Below are 19,955 nucleotides of genomic sequence, written 5' to 3'. Positions count from 1 at the left end.
TAGGTGTACAACTTAATGATTTGATATTTGTATGTATTGAAAAATGATCATCACAATAGTCCAGTTAACATCTACCAGCATACATAGTTACATTTTTTTTCTTGTGATGAGAAGCAAAAAGTAGAATTCTTATAGGACCTGTTCTTTGATTATAATATACTAAAACTGGAAAAAAAAATCTAAACATGTGGATACATTTAAAAAAATTTTTTTAAAGATTTTATTTATTTATTTGACAGACCAAGATCACAAGTAGGCAGAGAGACAGGCAGAGCGAGGGTGAAGCAGGCTCCTTGCTAAGCAGAGAGCCCAATGTGGGGCTCAATCCCAGGACCTTGAAATCATGACCTGAGCTGAAGGCAGAGACTTAACCCACTGAGCCATCCAGGTGCCCCATGTGGATATATTTTTAAAATTCTAAAGAAGGGGTGCCTGGTTGACTCAGTTAGCTAGGTGTCCGACTCTTGATTTTGGCTCAGGTCATGATCTCAGAGTCCTGAAATCAAACCCTGCATTGAGCCCTTCATCAGGAAGTCTGCTTGAGATTCTATTCTCTCTCTTCCTCTGCCCCTCCACTGTCCCCTTCTGTGCTCTCTTTCTGAAATAAACCTTTTAAAAAATAGAAAAATAAAAGGACAACTAAACATACTAGAAAGCTTGTGCTTTGATTATAATATTCAAATTACTAGAATAAGTTCCTATGTCCCAAGTTCAGATAGGGAAAAAATCAATATTGTATAAATAATGGCTAATATATTAATTCAACAATGCTATATTTTCATTATTACTTGTGACTACTAACAGTACATGTTGATATTACTGGTGGAGCCAGTCTGAAAAACAGTATGGAGATTCCTCAGAAAGTTGAAAATAGAGCTACCCTATGACCCACCAATTGCACTACTAGATATTTACCCAAAAGATCCAAAAATACTGATTCGAAGGGGCACCTGATGTTTATAGCAGCATTATCAACTATATCCAAATTCGGAAAGAGCCCAAATGTCCATCAACTGATGACATCCAGATGGCCAACAGACACATGAAAAAGTGCTCCATATCACTCGGCATCAGGGAAATACAAATCAAAACCACAATGAGATATCACCTCACACCAGTCAGAATGGCTAAAATCAACAAGTCAGGAAATGACAGATGCTGGCGAGGATGCAGAGAAAGTTGAACCCTCCTACACTGTTGGTGGGAATGCAAGCTGGTGCAGCCACTCTGGAAAACAGCATGGAGGTTCCTCAAAATGTTGAAAATAGAACTGCCCTATGACCCAGCAATTGCACTATTGGGTATTTACCCTAAAGATACAAACATAGTGATCCAAAGGGGCACGTGCACCCGAATGTTTATAGCAGCAATGTCCACAATAGCCAAACTATGGAAAGAACCTAGATGTCCATCAACAGATGAATGGATCAAGAAGATGTGGTATATATACACAATGGAATACTATGCAGCCATCAAAAGAAATGAAATCTTGCCATTTGCGACAACATGGATGGAACTAGAGCATATCATGCTTAGCGAAATAAGTCAAGCAGAGAAAGACAACTATCATATGATCTCCCTGATATGAGGAGGTGGTGATGCAACATGGGGGCTTAAGTGGGTAGGAGAAGAATAAATGAAACAAGATGGGAATGGGAGGAAGACAAACCATAAGTGACTCTTAATCTCACAAAACAAACTGAGGGTTGCTGGGGGGAGGGGGTTTGGGAGAAGGGCGTGGGATTATGGACATCAGGGAGGATATGTGCTTTGGTGAGTGCTGTGAAATGTGTAAACCTGGTGATTCACAGACCTGTACCCCTGGGGATAAAAATATATGTTTATAAAAAATAAAAAATTAAAAAAAATCAATTGATGAATGGATAAAAAAGATATGGAGTATATATACAATGGAATATTACTCAGCCATCAAAAGAATAAAATCTTGCCATTTGCAAGAATGTGGATGGAGTTAGAGAGTATTATGCTGAGCAAAATCAGTCATCGAAAGACAAATACCATATGATTTCACTCATATGTGGAATTTTTTAAAAAGATTTATTTATTTATTTATTTGGGAGGGCCCAATCAATTCAATAAGGTAAGTTTTGTAAAGGAAGAGTCAGAATTACTACTCTTTGATGATGATGTAATGTTTACTTAGAAAACCCTAGATAATTAGCCAAAGGAGCTATTGGAATTAAAATAACTCGGTCAAGTGGCCTGATAAAAGATAAATACATAAACAAAATATCTGATTTATATGTTAGGAATAATAATTAGAAGACGAAATGGGAAAAATGTGATTCCCAAAAGCAAGTTGGTTAATGTATGTAAAGCACCTAGCACAGTTCCTAGTAGATAAGAGGTTATATTAACAAGCTAGAAAAATAATACTGATTTCATAGATTCCTAAAGGTGAAATTACTGAGAAAAAAGATAAATTTTTAAGATTCTTGACTTAATACATGCAAATTATTATTTTAACTTTGAAATTTTTAAAATATGGTATACATATAAGACTCTGGTAATCAATGCCCAGGTCAAGAAATAGAATATTTGGGACGCCTGGGTGGCTCAGTCGGTTGGATGACTGCTTTCGGCTCAGGTCATGATCCCGGAGTACCAGGATCAAGTCCCACATCAGGCTCCCAGCTCCACGGGGAATCTGCTTCTCCCTCTGACCTTCTCCTCGCTCATGCTCTCTCTCATTGCCTCTCTCTCAAATAAATAAATAAATAATCTTAAAAAATAAAAAAGAAATAGAACATTTCCAGCACCCCCAAAATCCCCTTGTGTCTTTTAAATAGTCCCTAGTCATCTTCCTCCCAAGGTTATTTCTGACTTCTGAAATCATAGATTAATTTTGCCTGTTTTGTACTTCATATAAATGGAATCATACCTATGTAGTCTTCTGTATCTGGCTTCTTTCACTCAGCATTATATTTATGAGATTCACCCATATTGCTCGTGTGCTTGTAGATAATTCATATTCTATATATTTTTTCATTGTACCATGGTTTTCCATTCTTCTGTTGATGGGCAATTGGGTAGTTTCCAATTTGGGACTGTTAGGACAGGTGCTGCTATGGGCATGGTAACACATGTCTTTTGGTGGACACATGGATAATTTTGTGTGGCCTACCTACCTAGAATGAGAAGGACATGTGTTTATTCATCTCCAGCAGATACTGCCAAGCAGTTTTTCAGTGACTGTACCAATTTGTATTCCCAAAAGAAGTGTATGAGGGTTCTAGTTGCTCTGCATACTTGCCAACAGTTTTTCATTTGAGCCATTTTGGTGGATGTGTAGTGATATTGCACTATGGTTTCTTTCTTTCTTTTTTCCAAGTGGTTAACCCTTTTATTACCCAATAGAGGTAATTGACAGTGATCACGTGGTACATCAGGTTTCCCCTTAGAGAGGCTCTGTGAAGTTCAGATTCTCCAGGACACACTTGTAAAAATGGACAAGACACATCAATATCTCCTGATATTAATCATGTTGAAAGAACAGTGATGCTCTCTACATAACTTATTCCTATACAATATTTGTTTCAGTTTTATATACAGATTCTTAATCTGGAATGGCAGTTGTCAAATTGTCATGATCCAGCACAAAAAGTAATTGCACAGCCCCCTACAATTTATAAATTATAGACACAGAGTAGTTGTCATTTGAAGAAGCACATTTAAATACAAAATAGGAAAAAAAATAAATACAAAACAGGAGTTTTGAAAGGATAAAATAAAATTTTGTATAACTTAAAGTTTATTCTTTTCTCTACATATACATGATCAGAGGCTACTTTTACTTAATTTTAGGCATTACATGATTAAGAAACCCAAATATCATACTATGCGCTGAGCACCATTCTAATGCTTTTCAAACATTAATTCATACAATTCTCATAACTGCCCTGGGAGGAAGGTACCATCATTCCCATTTCACATATACGAAAATTGATGTATAGGCGGCTAGATAATGGGCTCAACATCAAAGAGCTAGTAAGTAGGACTGCCAAAACTTTAATTGAGGCACAATCATAAGTGCTATTCTATTCCTATTAAAAAATCATCTATTTCAAAAGTCATTCATTATTAAATCAATCCCAAATTCCCAGGTGCCCTGGTGCATTATGGTTTTAATTTGCATTTTCATCATTACTAATAAAGTTGAGCACCGTTTTATGTTTATTAGCTGTTGTCATGTCTGGCAAAACGTCAGTTAAGGACTCCGCTCCTTTCTTGATTAGGTTGTCTCTCTCATTGATTTGCAAGTGTTCTTTATATATTCTTGCTATGAGTTTTTTGTTAGATATACATATTGAAAAGATCTTACTCCACTCTATGGATTGCCTTTTTACGTTCTCAGTGGTATCTTCTTGTGAATAGAAGTCCTCATTTTATTTTATCTTGTTTTATTTTATTAAGATTCTATTCATTTATTTGAGAGAGAGAGAGGAAGTACAAGCAGGGGGAACAGCAGAGGGAGAGAGAGAAGCAGGAGCCCAATGTGGAGCTCAATCCCAGGACCCTAGGACCACGAATGGAGACGAAAGCAGACACCCAAACTGACTGAGCCACCCAGGCATCCCTAGAAGTCCTGTTAGTTTATTTATTTTTAAAGATTTTATTTATTTGAGAGAGAGAGAGAGAACACAAGCAGGGGGAACAGCAGACAGAGGGAGAGAGGAGCAGACTCCCCACTGAGCAGGGAGCTTGAAGTGGGGCTTAATCCCAGGACCCTGAAATCATGACCTGAACCACAGTCAGCTGCTTAATGACTGACCCACACAGGTGCTCCATAGAAGTCCTGTTTAAAAACAATTCTTGACCCACTGCAAGGTCACAAACATATTACTCTGTTTTCTTCTAACCAAACTGGGTTTGGTTACCAATGCCATGAAATCATTTTAAGTTCTTTTTCTTCATGACTGAATATACAAATAATGGAAGTAATGGAAGCATTCTTTTGGAAAGATGGTTGGAATATGTAAAAATTTATTTGTTGGATTTTCTTTAAGTAGTCCTCCAGAGCAACTTGAAGAAAAGCAGGAAATGCTTTCACAAGAACACTTTTGCGGAAGGGCCTAGCATGATTTAAGCGCCAGCATGCTGGCCTAGCAATGACACAAATATTTCATCCCTCACATTTATATCTTGGTTCTTCTATAGAAAATCCTCTTGTGAAACACCATGTATTGTATTTGTCAAGCATACAAATATCTAAGGGAAGGAACACCCCTCTCCTTCTACCACGATAGGGCGTTGCTCTCAAACATGTGACAATGCCCTGTGCTTTTCCCATGTGACTTGTGGCATGAGCTTTATGAAGTTCCTTTTTACCCAGTAGTTCTAGTGTTAAATGAAGAGGAGAGGTCTGCGCGTTTTCAGCATAGTTTTTCAGTTCCTGGTGTTATGATAGACTTTGTCATCCAAATTTTGTCTCTTTACCAGTGATTGTCATAAGCCGTATTTTAGTCAGAGTGTATCTTTTGATGGCAGTTTCCCAGCTGCTTTTTTTCTCAGTCCCCCATGGTGGGAGCCTGGCTTTTCATTCCCTCTGGGGCTCTGCGAGGTCAGTCTGGGGCCCAGATGTGGGGCTTGCCTCCTCTGGTGTCTCCCCTAGTTCACGGGCCACCGGCTGCTGTGGTGGAATGTTACAAGATATACCATCCACATTTTTTTTTTTTCAAAACTGCATTCACATCAGTCTAATTGTTTTCTCAGAGACTGAGTCCTTAACCAGCCTGAGCCAGTTCCACATTGAAGGGCCTCAATGCAAGAGCAGAGCCCCAGGATTCTGCAGGGAGGGGCTCGGAGCATAAAGATCCCCTATAATCTGGTTTCTGCAGCTCCATATTGTGTCAGATTGGCAGTAGACGCTTCTCCTGGACCCGACAGGCTCCAGGTCAGTGGCTGCTGCACAGGCTGGGGACCCCAAACTGCCTTTTAAAGTGGGGAAATGGCAGGATACACAGCCCCCAGTTATGCATAAATGCTTGTTTTGTCATATGCATATAGGCCCTAGTAAGTTCCTGGTTGGCCAGAGCATCCAACCTTTCAGTAGGCCCTAGAGTCCAGTGGTGCCCGACCTGTTCTTTCAATAGCTGAGAATTGCATCATTTACCAATCAGACACTGGTCACAAAATAACCTGTTATCCCCCATTACATCAATATCCTCTCTTCAGTAATGTTCTGGTTTAGGGTGACATGTTTTATCCATCAACATTAGAATTTCATCTGTCTCGGGATGGCCTGTTCCAAGGTCATGCTCCAGCAAACTTGGAAAGACAATTAAAAAAAAAAAATGAGTGTGGCTGGCTCAGTTGGGGCAGCATGTGACTCTTGATCGCAAGATGTAGAGAATACTAAAAAAATTAAAAATAATAGTATTTACTGAGCACATATTAAGGCGCTGTGCTAAGAGCTTTGTGCATATTATCTCATTTAATCGTCACAGAATTCTATGAGGCAGGAATGATTATTAACCCGGTTTTAGAGAAGAAGAAACTGATGTTCAGTGAGGTTAAGGAAATTGCCCCAAGGGATCTAGCCAGTGAGTGCTGGAACTAAGTAAGTGCTAGAATGGGGACTGAAATGCAGGCCTGCATATTCGATGCCTATGTCTAGCTCCCTAGGCATGCGTTTGCAGCTCATAGTCATGCCTTGCAAGCCAGTTTGCTGCAGATGGAAAAGTCTTTCCTATAATCAAGCCAGTAGTGCTAGCATATCACGTTAATTGAAACATCACAATGTAATTGGACTTTTTATGATCTAGCTCTGGCCTCTATCTGAAGCCCTCAACTCTCCCCTTGGAGTTTGTACATAGTAGAACCAGTGCTTCTAGTGCCCCGAGAACCTCATGCTGTCCATGGCTTCCTGCCTTGAGACATACTATTCTCCTCACCTCAAATGTCCCGTCACCTCAGTTACCTGGAAAATTGCTTTGAAATCTAGCTAATACCTCTTCCAGTAAACCCTCCCTAATTTTCCTCTGACAATGTTAACCATGCTGTCCTGTGTACCAACCTCTATCTTTTATATAAAAATATATTGTGGGGTGCTCAGTCGGTCAAGCATCTGCCTTCAGCTCAGGTCATGATCCCAGGGTCCTGAGATCGAGTTCCACATCAGGCTCTCCCTGCTCAAGCAAGGGGAGCCTGCTTCTCCTTCTACCCTTCTCCCCTGCTTGTGATCTCCCTCTCTCCTTCTCTCAAATAAATAAATTTCATATATATATATATATATATATATATATATATATATATATATATATATATGTTGCTCATTCATTCCTATTCTTTTCTTTTCAGGCATTGGGTTAAGTACCGGGAATCAGAGAGTCAAATGACACTTTTGGAGAAAGAGGACTTCATGCTAAAGCATGGACATAAGCAAGCTAAGTGCCAGTTGTCCCCCACAGCTGACATAAAGTATAGGTTTCGACAGGTTGGGGCGGGCGAGAAGGCATGCTAGGAGAAAAGTGTGATGGGGCATTCTGATTCAGCCCAAATTTAGGACTCAGAATTTATCTGCTCATGGAAAACAAGAGCTGGCAGTGCAGCTGGGCATTTATTTGAATAAATGTCCAGGATGGGGAACAGGATGGCGTCTGTTCAGCATCTTGGAGTAATTTTGAGCCCTTGTGGGAGGAGGAGTTAGGACCAACGCTGAGAGAGTTGTTTGAAAAGAAGACTTTGAGCTCCTCTGGAAGCAGGGCAAGGCCATTCTCCTTGCTTTCACACAGAGCCCAAGCCTGAAGCAGGATTGTGAATGGTAGCTTTCAGCACACTGGCGGGTAGCCCCCTGCGCTGGGGAGACTGGCATTTTCACAGTGGGCCCTGTCAGCACTGGCAGCGGCAGGCAGGGGTGTAACGCCCTTCAATGGCTTCATGAGTAGAGGGCATTGAAGAATGGGAACTGGAGCAAGAAAGGAAGAAAAGGCTGGATGCTGAATGCCCAGCCATGGCTGACCCACTGGCTTCTGAACCTACGGAGACACACCAGCGGCCTTCCACTTAGCAGAGGGGCAAGAGTGTGAACGCCATCGAGGCTACCCATAATCTTGAATTCTAACCCCATACTACTGAGTCCTAAAGACATCTGAGTTAACATCTTTATTTGCTATTAGGAAGCTGTGCCTCATTCATCTTTCTGGTTCAGGTCCTAGCACAAATCCTGACACACAGTAACTGCCAACAGAATATTTATGGATTTATTTAATGAAGGAGCTAAAAGGGGTCAGAAAAGGGAGGGTGGGGCCCATCAGATACACAGGCACCTGATTAACATGGGATCATTTGTTCCTGATCCAGTCCGACCCAGAATGCAAAACAGACATGGAATCTGCCGGCGCGTGTGGGAGGGGCGGAGGCAAGTTCCGTGGCAGTTAGAAAGCAAGCTGGCTGCCAAGATGGAGAAGAGGCAAAATTTAGTCTTGACCTTCCATAATCCCAAGGCTCCCAAAATTCAGGGGAACCGGAAATACCAAAGGGTGAGGAGGTACCTAATTGTAGGTCAGACGGGAGGAAGAGGACTTACTTAAAGGCGGGCCTAGACGGAGTGTCCTAAAGATAGAGAAAAGATCACCCTGGGTAGGGAGAGACATCCACAGATCAAACCCACATGGGGATCCTTAAGGGAGAGATGAGTTGGAGACCCTGGGGATCAAGGGTGATCTTTTTGGTAGGCAATATTTCCCTCATCCTTATAGCCTACCCTCCCCGTCAGCAAACATCTGAATGTCACGATGCCACCCCAGAGGCGGCAGCAGCATGTGGATCAGACACACATCTACATCCGAATGTTCTGTGGCAGCCTGTGTGGTTTTGGTCTCCTAATGTTGATCTGCTCAACCCCACTGAGCTGGGTGCAATTCCTGGTGATCAAGAATGGCTTTGAGCTCTACGCAGGACTCTGGATCTCATGCAGCCATGAACTGTGCTGGAGCGGCACACCCAAACCACCCTGTGAGTGCCACCGAACCAGGCCCCACAGTTCCCAGAGCTTTCAGCCATGTTGGCTCTTCGTCTCTCCTCCTTCAAGATCTCTTTACCCTCACCTCTTTGAGTCCAAGACCGGTCTCAGGCAAATTGTGAATGTAGCCATGCTTTTCCTAGGTGTTCTCAGTGTACCCTTTCTCCCTCTGACTCCTGGTTGCTTCCTCTCCCAGCTTAGTAGCTGATACTCTCTTTAGTCTCTGGGAAGAACTCTCTGGGCCTTTATAAGCGGTCACTGCGAAGCAATGTGGTGAGTATTCTAATGTGGTTGTAGAAATACAAGTAATTGATCAGAATTGGGAAACAAAGTGAAATGTCTCAGCCTCCATCAGATTTAACTTTAAAAAATTTTTTCTTTTGGGGCGCCTGGGTGGCTCAGTGGTTTAAGCCTCTGCCTTCAGCTCAGGTCATGATCTCAGGGTCCTGGGATCAAGCTCCACATCGGGCTCTCTGCTCAGCGGGGAGCCTGCTTCCCTCTCTCTCTCTCTGCCAGCCTTCTGCCTACTTGTGATCTCTCTCTGTCTATCAAATAAATAGATAAAAATCTTAAAAAAAAATTTTTTTCTTTAAGATTTTATTTATTTGAGAGAGAGAGTATGAGAGAGAGAGAGCACAAGTAGGGGGAAGGAGAAGCAGACTCACCACTGAGCATGGAGCCCCATGCGGGGCTCAATCCTAGAATCCTGAGATCAATGACCTGAGGTGAAGGCAGATTCTTCACCGACTGAGCCACCTAGGCGCCCCAGATTTAACTTCTAAGGTCAATTTGTTCTTCTGCTAACAGTAGAAGGGAATACAAATGCATGTCAAATATGCAGTATAACAAATGCTAGCTATTTAAAATAAGTTATTAACGTCAAATTTTATGTGAATTTAGGTAAATCTAAAAATGCAATACAAGGGGCGCCTGGGTGGCTCATGGGTTAAAGCCTCTGCCTTCGGCTCAGGTCATGATCCCAGGGTCCTGGGATCGAGCCCCACATCATGCTCTCTGCTCTCCAGGGAGCCTGCTTCCTCCTCTCTCTCTCTTTCTCTCTCTCTCTCTGTCTGCCTCTCTGCCTACTTGTGATCTCTGTCTGTCAAATAAATAAATAACATTTTTTTAAAAAATGCAATACAAAACATTTAAAAGTAAGTTTATAGGTCCAGAAGATACTATATGCATGAGGTTTTTATTTTATTTTATTTATTTATTTGACAGAGAGAGACGGAACACAGGCAGGGAGAGTGAGAGAGGGAGAAGCAGACTTCCCACTGAGCAGGGAGCCCGATGTGAGGCTCGATCCCAGGACCCTGGGATCATGACATGAGCTGAAGGCAGATGCTTAACAACTGAGCCACCTAGGCGTCCCTCTAAGTTTTTAAATCAGAACCAAAACTTAGAGGAAAGACATAACTACACTAAACAGTTTCCCCATCATCCTCAAAAAATACATTTACACAGAGAAACAGGTATTGTGAAAGAAAACATGCATTAAAGAAGCATTTATGTCTCCTTGTCAGACAAGCAGGGGCCCCAGATGCTGGAGGTGGGGTTGGGGGTTGCACTTAGGCTCCACCCTGAGCTAGAGCATCAACGCTATGTGGAGCTAAGGAGCAAGATCTTGAGATGAAACTAAAATCAAAGGCAAGCAGATAATTCAATTGCATTCTTCAGCTTCATAGAAAAACTAGGGAAAATATTTGCAACAAATATGAAAGATAAAAGGCTAAATGTTATTGATATTTAAAAAAACACATTATTAATAAAAAGGTGAATACCCCCAATAAATAAATTCTTAATAAACAGTTCAGAGAACAGACACTAAAAATGTCTAATAAACATAGGAAAAATCATTTAACCTTAATCGATCATTAAAGAAAGGCAAATCAAATGAACAATGAGATAGGATTTTTTAAACATGACATTAGCAGAGATTTTTAAATGATACACAATACTGAGGACCATAAGTGGGTATAACCAAAGCAATATGATTATGTGTATCCAGAGATTTACACTCACGAATTCCATTTCTAGAGAAATTCTAGGAATTCATGAGTGTAAGATACAGGCATAAAAGGAGTAGAAGATATAGACATAAAAATTGAGCTGCAATCATATGTATGTAATTGTGCCCAGGCTAAAATTCAGGACTTGAGATTATTATTTTAATGTTTAATGAGTCAGAATCTTGGAATTTGGGGGCATCTGGGTGGCTCAGCCAGTTAAGCAACTGCCCTTTGACTCAGGTCATGATGCCATGGTCCTGGGGTTGAGCCCCACATCAGGCCCCTTGCTCAGCAGGGAGCCTGCTGCTCCCCTACCTGCCACTCCCCCTGCATGTGCTTGTTTTCTCTCTCTCTCTCTCTCTCTCTTTCTCTGTCAAATAAATAAAATCTTTTTTAAAAATCTTGGAATTTGCCACAACAGCAAATAGTTTATTTCTTGCAGCCTGGAATTCACCTGAGTCCAACTGTTAATGATTTAGAGAAGGTCAACTGAGTCCTTTAAGTACACAATTATAAGTCAAGTATCTACCCTATTTCCAATGTTCACTAGTCCCAATTCTAAGTAAGTAGTCTGCAATACAGAGCTCATAATGAATTCCCCAAATGTAATGGGTATGTCCAGGTCTCATCAACCTGTGACAATATATTATCATTGCCCCAAACATTATTATCCAAATTCGAGAATTTTGAATTTTTACCTACTGACAGTGAGAATTTAGCCCCCTTTATTATGGTAAACCTGTCATTTCTGAGTTTCATGGGGACTCTCTCAGGTGTTCTCAGGAATATGTGTGCTCCTGGTCTTGTGTCCCACTGTGGCTCTGGCTCTGACTTGACCTGGTTCTAGATGACTGATGGCTTCTCTGCTATAGTTGATAATGGAATGGGAAAGGGGTGGGGAGTAGTAGACACCATTCTTCACTTTTATTCCTAAGTCTCAAGTGTGGAACAGACCCTTCTCTTAACTCTCCTATAGCACAGGTGAGATCAGAACGTGGCGTAAAGGAATGTTTTGGCGCAGAGGGTAACTTGAACCATCTGGAGGACTGTAGGGAAGCAGGGTAGGTATTTTAGTCAAAGCACTGGGGCCTCCAGAGCCAGGGCCTGGGAACCACTGCACATGAGACACAGCCAAGCTGGGTGGGGATGCTTGATTCTGACACTCCAATGGGGTTACCAGGGAACCTGAATCCTCAGCCAGTTTCACAGCCTCCTCTCCATGGTGCTGATCCCCATCCACGACTTTTTTCATTCCCAAACCACCTTCTTTTCCTTGAGTCTGGGGAGGTTTTGTCTCACCTTTGTGTGGTTGGAATGAAGGTGTGATGTCAACAGCGTGGAGGTTATATTTGGCTAAATAAATGGGTCAATTCCTCAGCAGTACCTTCTTTATCCATATCCACACCCCACCTCCACTTACTCAGTCTTAGCTCCTTCATGTTAAAAGGATCCTGACTCTTTCGGAGCACTACCTCCCTATCCTGGCTTTGATTTTTGCTGAAGGACTTAGGATGCAGTGAGAGGAATCCCACCCCCCAAATCTCTTTTATACAGCGGAGTGCCAGGTGCTTGGCTTCTCTCCTATGCTTCTTCCTTCTCATGTCATCTTGGCTTCCTCCACTGATTCCTTCCAGAGTGTCAACACCTATAAAGGAAAAGAGCATCTAGTGTTAACGAAGCTTATTTGTTAGAGCAAGAGCAAGGTGATGTATAGCCCTGCCCCTCTCACCTTCCAGAACCTCCAGGACAAAGTTTTACTTTCATAACAGTAGGAGATCCTGCCCACCAGTTACAAACCGCCAAATGGTGAGTGTTCTCAGTTCGCTGAGAATCGTTACTGGTTTCTGGTAGGGTCGTATTCCTTCCAGTAGCTTTTATGTCCTACCTGATGGTGCTCTGAAGTACAGAATCACTGACTGTGATGACCCTGAGGGCCCTACCGAGGATCTTAGTAAGCTTTTCAAACATTCAGATTTCTTCCTCTCCAAATTGAAATTGACATCCCCTTTCTTCCCAAGGCGTTAGCTTCATTGCCTTCAGTAAACTGGGATGTTTGCCTTGCTTTTTCTGCACCCAAGTTCACATCCAAGAATATGACTAAGGAAATCTTCAGAAATGTTTGGATACAGATGACCTAGGTGGGTGTTTCTTATATCTAGGACACTTCTCTTTCACTGGACCAAAGCGTCTTACCAAAAAGTAGTGCCTTTTATAACTTAGGTCCTAAGATCTTTGAAACTTTGTCAAGTAAGCTGCTGTAAAAACTGATGTTTAAAAGCTGGTGGCTTTTGGTCTTAGAGGAGATGGAGGCTCAAACTCAGCTCTAGGATGTTTCTTTTATTTTGCTCAGTGAATTAAAAAAAACTATGAAGTTAAACAAATACACCCATTTTATATAATGGAGCCAAGTGTTTAGTTTGGTCAGATAATTAGTTTTGTATGATTATAACTAGTTGACTTGCTTCCTTGGGAAGTGAGACTATTCTATGATGTAACTCTTCAGTTGTTCCTTTGGGGGTGTGAGTGATCTTGTTTATGTAGTTTCAGGAGATGAGGATCTAAGAGAAGATTGTAAGAACATGAAGGCAAGTCTTCCCCTCATTGATGGAAGAAAGACTAGACTGTAACATGTCTTAGGACTTGGACTAGGTATCTTAGTACACTTTCATGTTGTATTTCACTTGTACTAGCATAAGCTACAGAGTGAACCTATTTATGAAGATTCGGAAGAATCTCATAGATTCCCAAAGGCAGGAAGTTTGTTGTCCCTTAGGAGATTCCAGAAGAGACTGGGATCTCACGAAGAAAAATCAAGCCTACCACTCAGTCTCTTTAGAGATGCTTTGACGCTCATCTTTGTTTATGCTTTGCTTTATCACTACAGCTCAGTTTTTCCTGTTTACTAGTATGCAAATGCACAAAAAGTGATATCACTGTTTCAGTGGCAATGTATCTATCTTCTTGGTTCAAGAAAGCAAAGTTCTATATATGAGTAAAGTGGCATCAATCAGTCTCAAATCCAAATTCCCAAGCATAAGAATAAAATTAATCCAACATAGGTCAGAGTTCCTTCCTTTTTCCAATTAGCTATGGTTGGGGGACTGCAGGCAAAGGGCCAGGGCTATAGGCAAGGGCTTCTAGGTCCTGTGGGGGACTGTGGGCTAAATACCAGGAACGATGCCTATCACACTGGGCTTCATGCAGCTAAAAGCAGGCTGATGGTTCTGACTGGCTACATATCTTGCTAATTCTGTGTGACCCAGGTTTCAGGAAATGCGTTGCTCTTGGGTTATCATTTTTTAAAAAGATTTTATTTATTTATCTGACAGAGATAGAGAACACAAGTAGGCAGAGCAGCAGGCAGAAGGTGAGGGAGAAGGAGGCTCTCCGCTAAGCAGGGACCCTGATGCAGGGCTCAATCCCAGGACCCTGAGATCATGACTGAAGGCAGATGCTTAAATGACTGACCCCCCCAGACACCCCGAGTTATCTTGTTTTAATGTGGCTAACTTGTTTTGGCCACAGAACAACTCACCTCTGTGGGTAGGCATGTGGTTTCCCTTCATTGACTTTACTATTATCAATGATGTTAGTAAGGGGTGAGTTCTAGAGAAGAAAATGAGACTTAAGAGGCAGATCTTAATCTGGGATAAGCTTTAATATATTTTCTTCTCTCTTGGTTAGTTGGAAGCTGAACTAGGATTCTCAGGCATAGAAGTCCTTAGAGAATTTTCGGTGGTAGAGACGAGCTGGCCCCTGCTACCTTGAGACAGGAATGAAGCTAGACAAGGAGGCACCTTCTAAAGGATATTGAAGAGATTGTAGGATCTGTAGCATCTCAGAAGAGCTTTATTTCCTTGCAATTGTGTGTTATCCTTTATTTCTTTTTTAAAAGGCTTTTATTTAAATTACAGATAGTTAACATACGGTGTTATATTAGTTTCAGGTGTCCAATATGGTGATTCAACACCTCCCTACAGCACCCAGCGTTTATCACAACACGTACCCTCCTTAGTCCCCATCACCTATTTCACCATCCCCCACCCCCAATCACCTCCCCTCTGGTAACCATCAGTTTGTGTTCTAGAGTTAAGAGTCTGTTTCTTGGTTTGCCCCCCTCTCTCTTTTTTCTCTTTGCTCATTTGTTTTGTTTCCTCCATTCTATATATGAGTGAAATCATGTGGTATTTGTCTTTTCTCTGACTTATTTCACTTAGCATTATACTTTCTAGATTCATCCATGTCATTGCAGATGGCAAGATTTCATTGTTTTTTATGGCTGACTGATAGTCCACAACAGATGGATGTAGCAACACAGATATAGATATGTAGACACAATAGAGATATGGATAGATGTGTGTATATATCTATATATCTAGATCACATCTTCTTTATCCATTCATCAATCAATGGACATGGGCTGTTTCCATAATTTGGCTATTGGTAGATAATGCTATAAACACTGGGGTGCATGTATCTTAAAAAATTGCTGTGGAAGTCAAGGGAAGGATCTGTTTCATATTAGGGAGGTTGTAGCAAAAAGTAATTTGGGGCATGCCCCTTCTTCTCTCTTACCAACATCTGGTCTGCAGAAAGCAGAGATCTTGAGCCAGGAGGTGAGGGAAGAAGTGTTATGGTGCTTGGGTAAGGGCTTTGGAGCTAAAGACCTTTTTAGCAGACCTCTCTCTGAGCAACTGCAAGGAAGGGTCTTGAGGAACTCTCAGGGGAAAAAGAAAAAAGCAAATAGAAGATATTTTTAGGATGTTAAATTCCTGCAATGCAGTAAATTCAAGCTTGAAATTATTACAGTATGGGAGTTTAAGTAAATAGGACTTCATTTTGTAGTCATAGGCTGACAAGGCACATGCAAGTCAGATATATTTAAAAGAGAAAAAACAAATAGAAATGAACTACAAGTTCAACAATGGTTAAATAATTAAGTGAAACATGTTAATATGATAAATTAAATAAAATTAAAAATGATGTTAACAACAGGTGATTTGGGGGGAAAATCTTACCTAAGAATCTTAAGGAAAAAAAATCACTTGATTTTTAGTATCGTATCCACTATGTACAGAGGATAGAAAAATACTGGAAAAAAATATATAAAATGCTAATAGTAGCTGCCCTTAGTAGTGGGATTGTAGCTGTTTTTCTTCCTGCTTCTTGGTATTTTTCAGCCTTTCCAATGCTTATATTGAACACGTATTACTTTTAGAATTAGAATTAGGAATAAGAAAATGTTTTAATCTATGCCGTGATGTTAGAGTCACATCTCTTTGGAACTAGTTTACAGGGGCGCCTGGGTGGCTTAGTGGGTTAAGCCTCCACCTTCGGCTCAGGTCATGATCTCGGGGTCCTGGGATTGAGCCCCGCATCAGACTCTCTGCTCTGTGGGGAGCCTGCTTCCCCCTCTTTCTCTGCCTACTTGTGATCACTCTCTCTGTCAAACAAGTGAATAAAATCTTTAAAAAAAAAAAAAAAGCTAGTTTACATCTAAGTTAAATGGGTTAATGCAACCAGAACTATTTGTATATCATCTTCGGCTCTACAATAAAGGCTTTACCTTCACAGGAAATAATTATAGTTATCAATGAAAAACTGGGAAATAAAATCCTTACTTTGCCCTCGTTGCCACATGGAGAACTCTGCTTCATCCTCCTTAGTCCTCACACCCTTCTCTAAGCCTCTGTCTGGTTTTCTTAAGAGAGGTTCCCAGCTGGACTAACCAAGCCTTCCCTTTCTCCTCCTTCTTGGCAGATTACCTTCAAATTTCCAGGGCTTTCTTCCTCATCTCTCTCTTCTCCATAGTCGTTGCCCTTGCCTGGCTCATCAGCTCTTGCCTGCCCAGAAGAGGAGGCTTAATCACCAACTTGGATCTGAAGGTCTCCATGCTCAGCTTCATTGCAGGTACAGACCTAGATTGGCAAGGTAATACTAGGGTGAAAATGTCAAACAAACCAAGTTTCCTGGTGGGGCTTTCCTCCTCTTTTTCTTGTCCCTTTCCTCTTCTTTAGTCTCATACCCAGTTGCCAGTTACCTGCCCTGTTTTACTATATAAAACACACCGCAAGCTGACTTAGCCCAAGGGAGAGGTAGAAGCCCCTTTCTCTTTCGCGTCTTGGTCAATCCTTAAGTTTAAATTCTGCCATACATACGGCATCTGGAAGCAGAAGGAGAGTTGGGGGTGATGGTCAAGGCAGACTAAAGACACTGATGCATTGTGACATCTTTTCTTCTGGTCCTAGCCATCTCCCTGCTCCTCTGCCTCGTCCTATTTCTGGCACAGGTTCACTGGCATGCTAAGGATGCCTTGGAGCCTGATTTCCTATGGGCCTATCATATTAATTGGTGGAGTGACTTCTTATACACGTTTTCTGGTGAGTCATTCCCCTGCCTAATGCAAGAAGGATGGAAGAGGAAGTCCCTTCCTGAAAGGGAGGTAGAGTCTGGGAGAAATAGAAGCACTGACTGTTCCTATTTAGAACATTCATACATGGAGAAGCAGCATGATATGGTGAGGAAATCATGGATTTTGGAGTCTGGAAACCTAGATTTAGCAACCTGTTCTACCATTAACTAAGGCATGCACAGGTTGAGCAACTTGCCTGAGATTTTACAGAAAGTTGTGGAACTATCAACTATCATTGAATCCAGGAGGTTCAAGCTTTGTCTTTACAATGTAAGAAATACTGTATTGCAATGAGAGCACAGGAGGATAAAGAAACTGCTGAGGGAGAGGAGGGTTGGCTCTTAGAACTGAGGAAAGCATGAGTAAGAATTTTAAAAGTCAAAAGACTATCTCTGTTTTGAAACTCACCTCAAATTCTTCTCCTCTAGGGATCATCTCCTTCCTCAACCACATAACTTTCAGACTTCCTTCCCTTGATCGAAATGTCAGTGCAGTTCCCAAAGAGCAGTCAAGGCTGGGGGTTGGCCCAGTGACTACAGTAGTACCTGATGAAGATGAAAGTTTAAGGTCTGATATGGAATCTACAATTGAGGAAGAGAAAACAACCCCAGAATCAGAGTCAGAACAGTCATGGTGATAGGAAAACCCAACTACTACTTGTCTTAAAAACGGAGGAGAGGCTGAACTGGAAATGATGGTGCAGATTCTAGGAAACTCTCCTAATATCATGTCCACGTTACTGAAGGAGAAAGCATTAAACCTGCTGAAATGTGTTTTGTGTGCACTGGATCTAAAATATATATATTATAGTCATAAAGAAAATAATAGAAGTTTACTTAAGAAAAAATTTCTAAGAGAATACAGCAGTGATTAGGATCCTGAAGGAAAGAAACTAGCAGTGATTAGGATCCTGAAGAAAGAAACTAGCAGTGATTAGGATCCTGAAGAAAGAAACTAGTGTGTAGATCAGAGATCTTTTTTGGGCATCAGGGATCTTACAGACCAGAATGATTCATGAAGAAAGATGCCACCTAATTATACTTGAAATTTTCTTTTTGTGTGTGGCCTTGAGCACACTCAGGGTGGAGACATTTAGTTAATATTGTTGAATCTGAATTGCAAACAATGGAATGAATACCGGTGGAGATAATACCTACCATCCAAAGAAGCTGAAGGGTGCTTGAGTAGGGGGTAGGCTCTGGGGAATCCGTGAGATCCATTTCCTATGAGGATTGGTAATTTGAAACCCTTACAGTCTTATTACATGAACCCACTGCTTCTCCCTAGGTAGGAAAAGATCTTAACCAGACCCCCCACAAGCTCTCTGAAATTCTACACAGAATTTATGTATGCACTTTTCTGTGAAGAAAGCCACAGACTCCATCAGATTCTTCATAGGCCTGTGACTCTTTCGATTCCTTGGGCATCAATTTTGTTTTAATGAGCCAGATGATGCTGAAGGACTCTCTTCAGCCTACATATATATGTGAACCAAGTTGAAAGATTTTTTTTCCCCCATGTTTTATATACCCTGTAAAACTAAGTGAGGGGGGCTGCCAATGATTTCAGGCCACTGCGTAAGTCTTTGGATGGTTAAAGATCCTTTTCAAACCCAAACCAGATTCCATGCAGAAAGTCTCTGACATTAATTTTGTCCTTTATTCCTTTAGAAGCTATTATTATGACTCTACTGGTTCAGGTTCCATACTTCTCCTCCCCAAATCTGGCAATGGAATGGACTAAAACGCCCAGTTTCACCCCTTGCCACTCTTAAAGATAAGCTTTTGGGTCCTTTCGGTTTAATTTAGAGATTTATTGGTAACCTTTGTAGAAAACAAACATAGCAGACATGGAGCAATTACGTAGTTCTTTTTTTGTTTGCTTGTTTTTAAAAGAGAATTTTACTTAAGTGGTTCTTACAATTGATGTAGTTTTTGTAATCCTGGTCCCTGATCAGGAATACACAAACATTTCTACATGGCAACCGAAAGCCCATTAAATTAAAATTTTTAAAAGATTTTATTTAGAGGGGCGCCTGGGTGGCTCAGTGGGTTAAAGCCTCTGCCTTTGGCTCAGGTCATGATCCCAGGGTCCTGGGATCAAGTCCCACATTGGGCTCTCTGCTTGGTGGGGAGCCTGCTTCTTCCTCTCTCTCTGCCTGCCTCTCTGCCTACTTGTGATCTCTGTCTGTCAAATAAATAAATAAAATCTTTTTAGAAAAGATTTTATTTACATATTAATTTGAGAGAGAGAGAGAGAGAGCATGGTGGGGAGGGGCAGGCTCCCCACTGAGCGGGGAGCCCAATGCGGTACTCAATCCTAGGACCCTGGGATCATGACCTGAGCCAAAGGCAGACACTTAGCCGACTGAGCCACCCAGGCGCCCTAGATTAATATTTTAGCTTTTATTCATAAGGATAAGAGTTTAGCAGCACATGCATGTGTGCACCCTCCTTAGAGACACACATGCAAATACATATATACTGGCACTGCACTTTGACCCTGTCTTAGAAAACTCTTTCTCCATGTTGGCTCCTCTTCCTAGCAG

General features: G+C 41.4%; 1 protein-coding gene and 1 pseudogene across 1 annotated transcript; one reads left to right on the top strand and one right to left on the bottom strand.

Moving 5' to 3' along the window:
• Positions 1–4,916: 4,916 nt before the first annotated feature.
• Positions 4,917–7,901, bottom strand: LOC131837100 (NADH dehydrogenase (ubiquinone) complex I, assembly factor 6-like; annotated as a pseudogene).
• A 510-nt stretch (positions 7,902–8,411) lies between these two features.
• Positions 8,412–18,174, top strand: LOC131835221 (transmembrane protein 202-like). Its single transcript, XM_059179591.1, has 5 exons — positions 8,412–8,501; positions 8,721–8,976; positions 16,756–16,905; positions 17,244–17,375; positions 17,836–18,174. Exons 1-5 carry the CDS (start codon positions 8,421–8,423, stop codon positions 18,042–18,044), a joined length of 828 nt encoding a protein of 275 aa, XP_059035574.1. The 5' UTR covers positions 8,412–8,420; the 3' UTR covers positions 18,045–18,174.
• The last annotated feature ends 1,781 nt before the right edge of the window (positions 18,175–19,955 follow it).

This window comes from Mustela lutreola, chromosome 7 (assembly GCF_030435805.1).
Source record: "Mustela lutreola isolate mMusLut2 chromosome 7, mMusLut2.pri, whole genome shotgun sequence".
Lineage (NCBI taxonomy): Eukaryota > Metazoa > Chordata > Mammalia > Carnivora > Mustelidae > Mustela > Mustela lutreola.
This window is presented reverse-complemented; position numbering and strand designations above follow the sequence as displayed.

What these genes read in the sequence shown, in the direction of transcription:
- LOC131835221 (XM_059179591.1), top strand. Translation starts at nt 8,421, where the DNA reads ATGGAGAAGAGGCAAAATTTAGTCTTGACCTTCCATAATCCCAAGGCT. An exon ending in GGAACCGGAAATACCAAAGG is followed by an intron (nt 8,502 to 8,720) that starts GTGAGGAGGTAC and finishes TCATCCTTATAG; the next exon opens with CCTACCCTCCCCGTCAGCAA. An exon ending in CATGCTCAGCTTCATTGCAG is followed by an intron (nt 16,906 to 17,243) that starts GTACAGACCTAG and finishes TTCTGGTCCTAG; the next exon opens with CCATCTCCCTGCTCCTCTGC.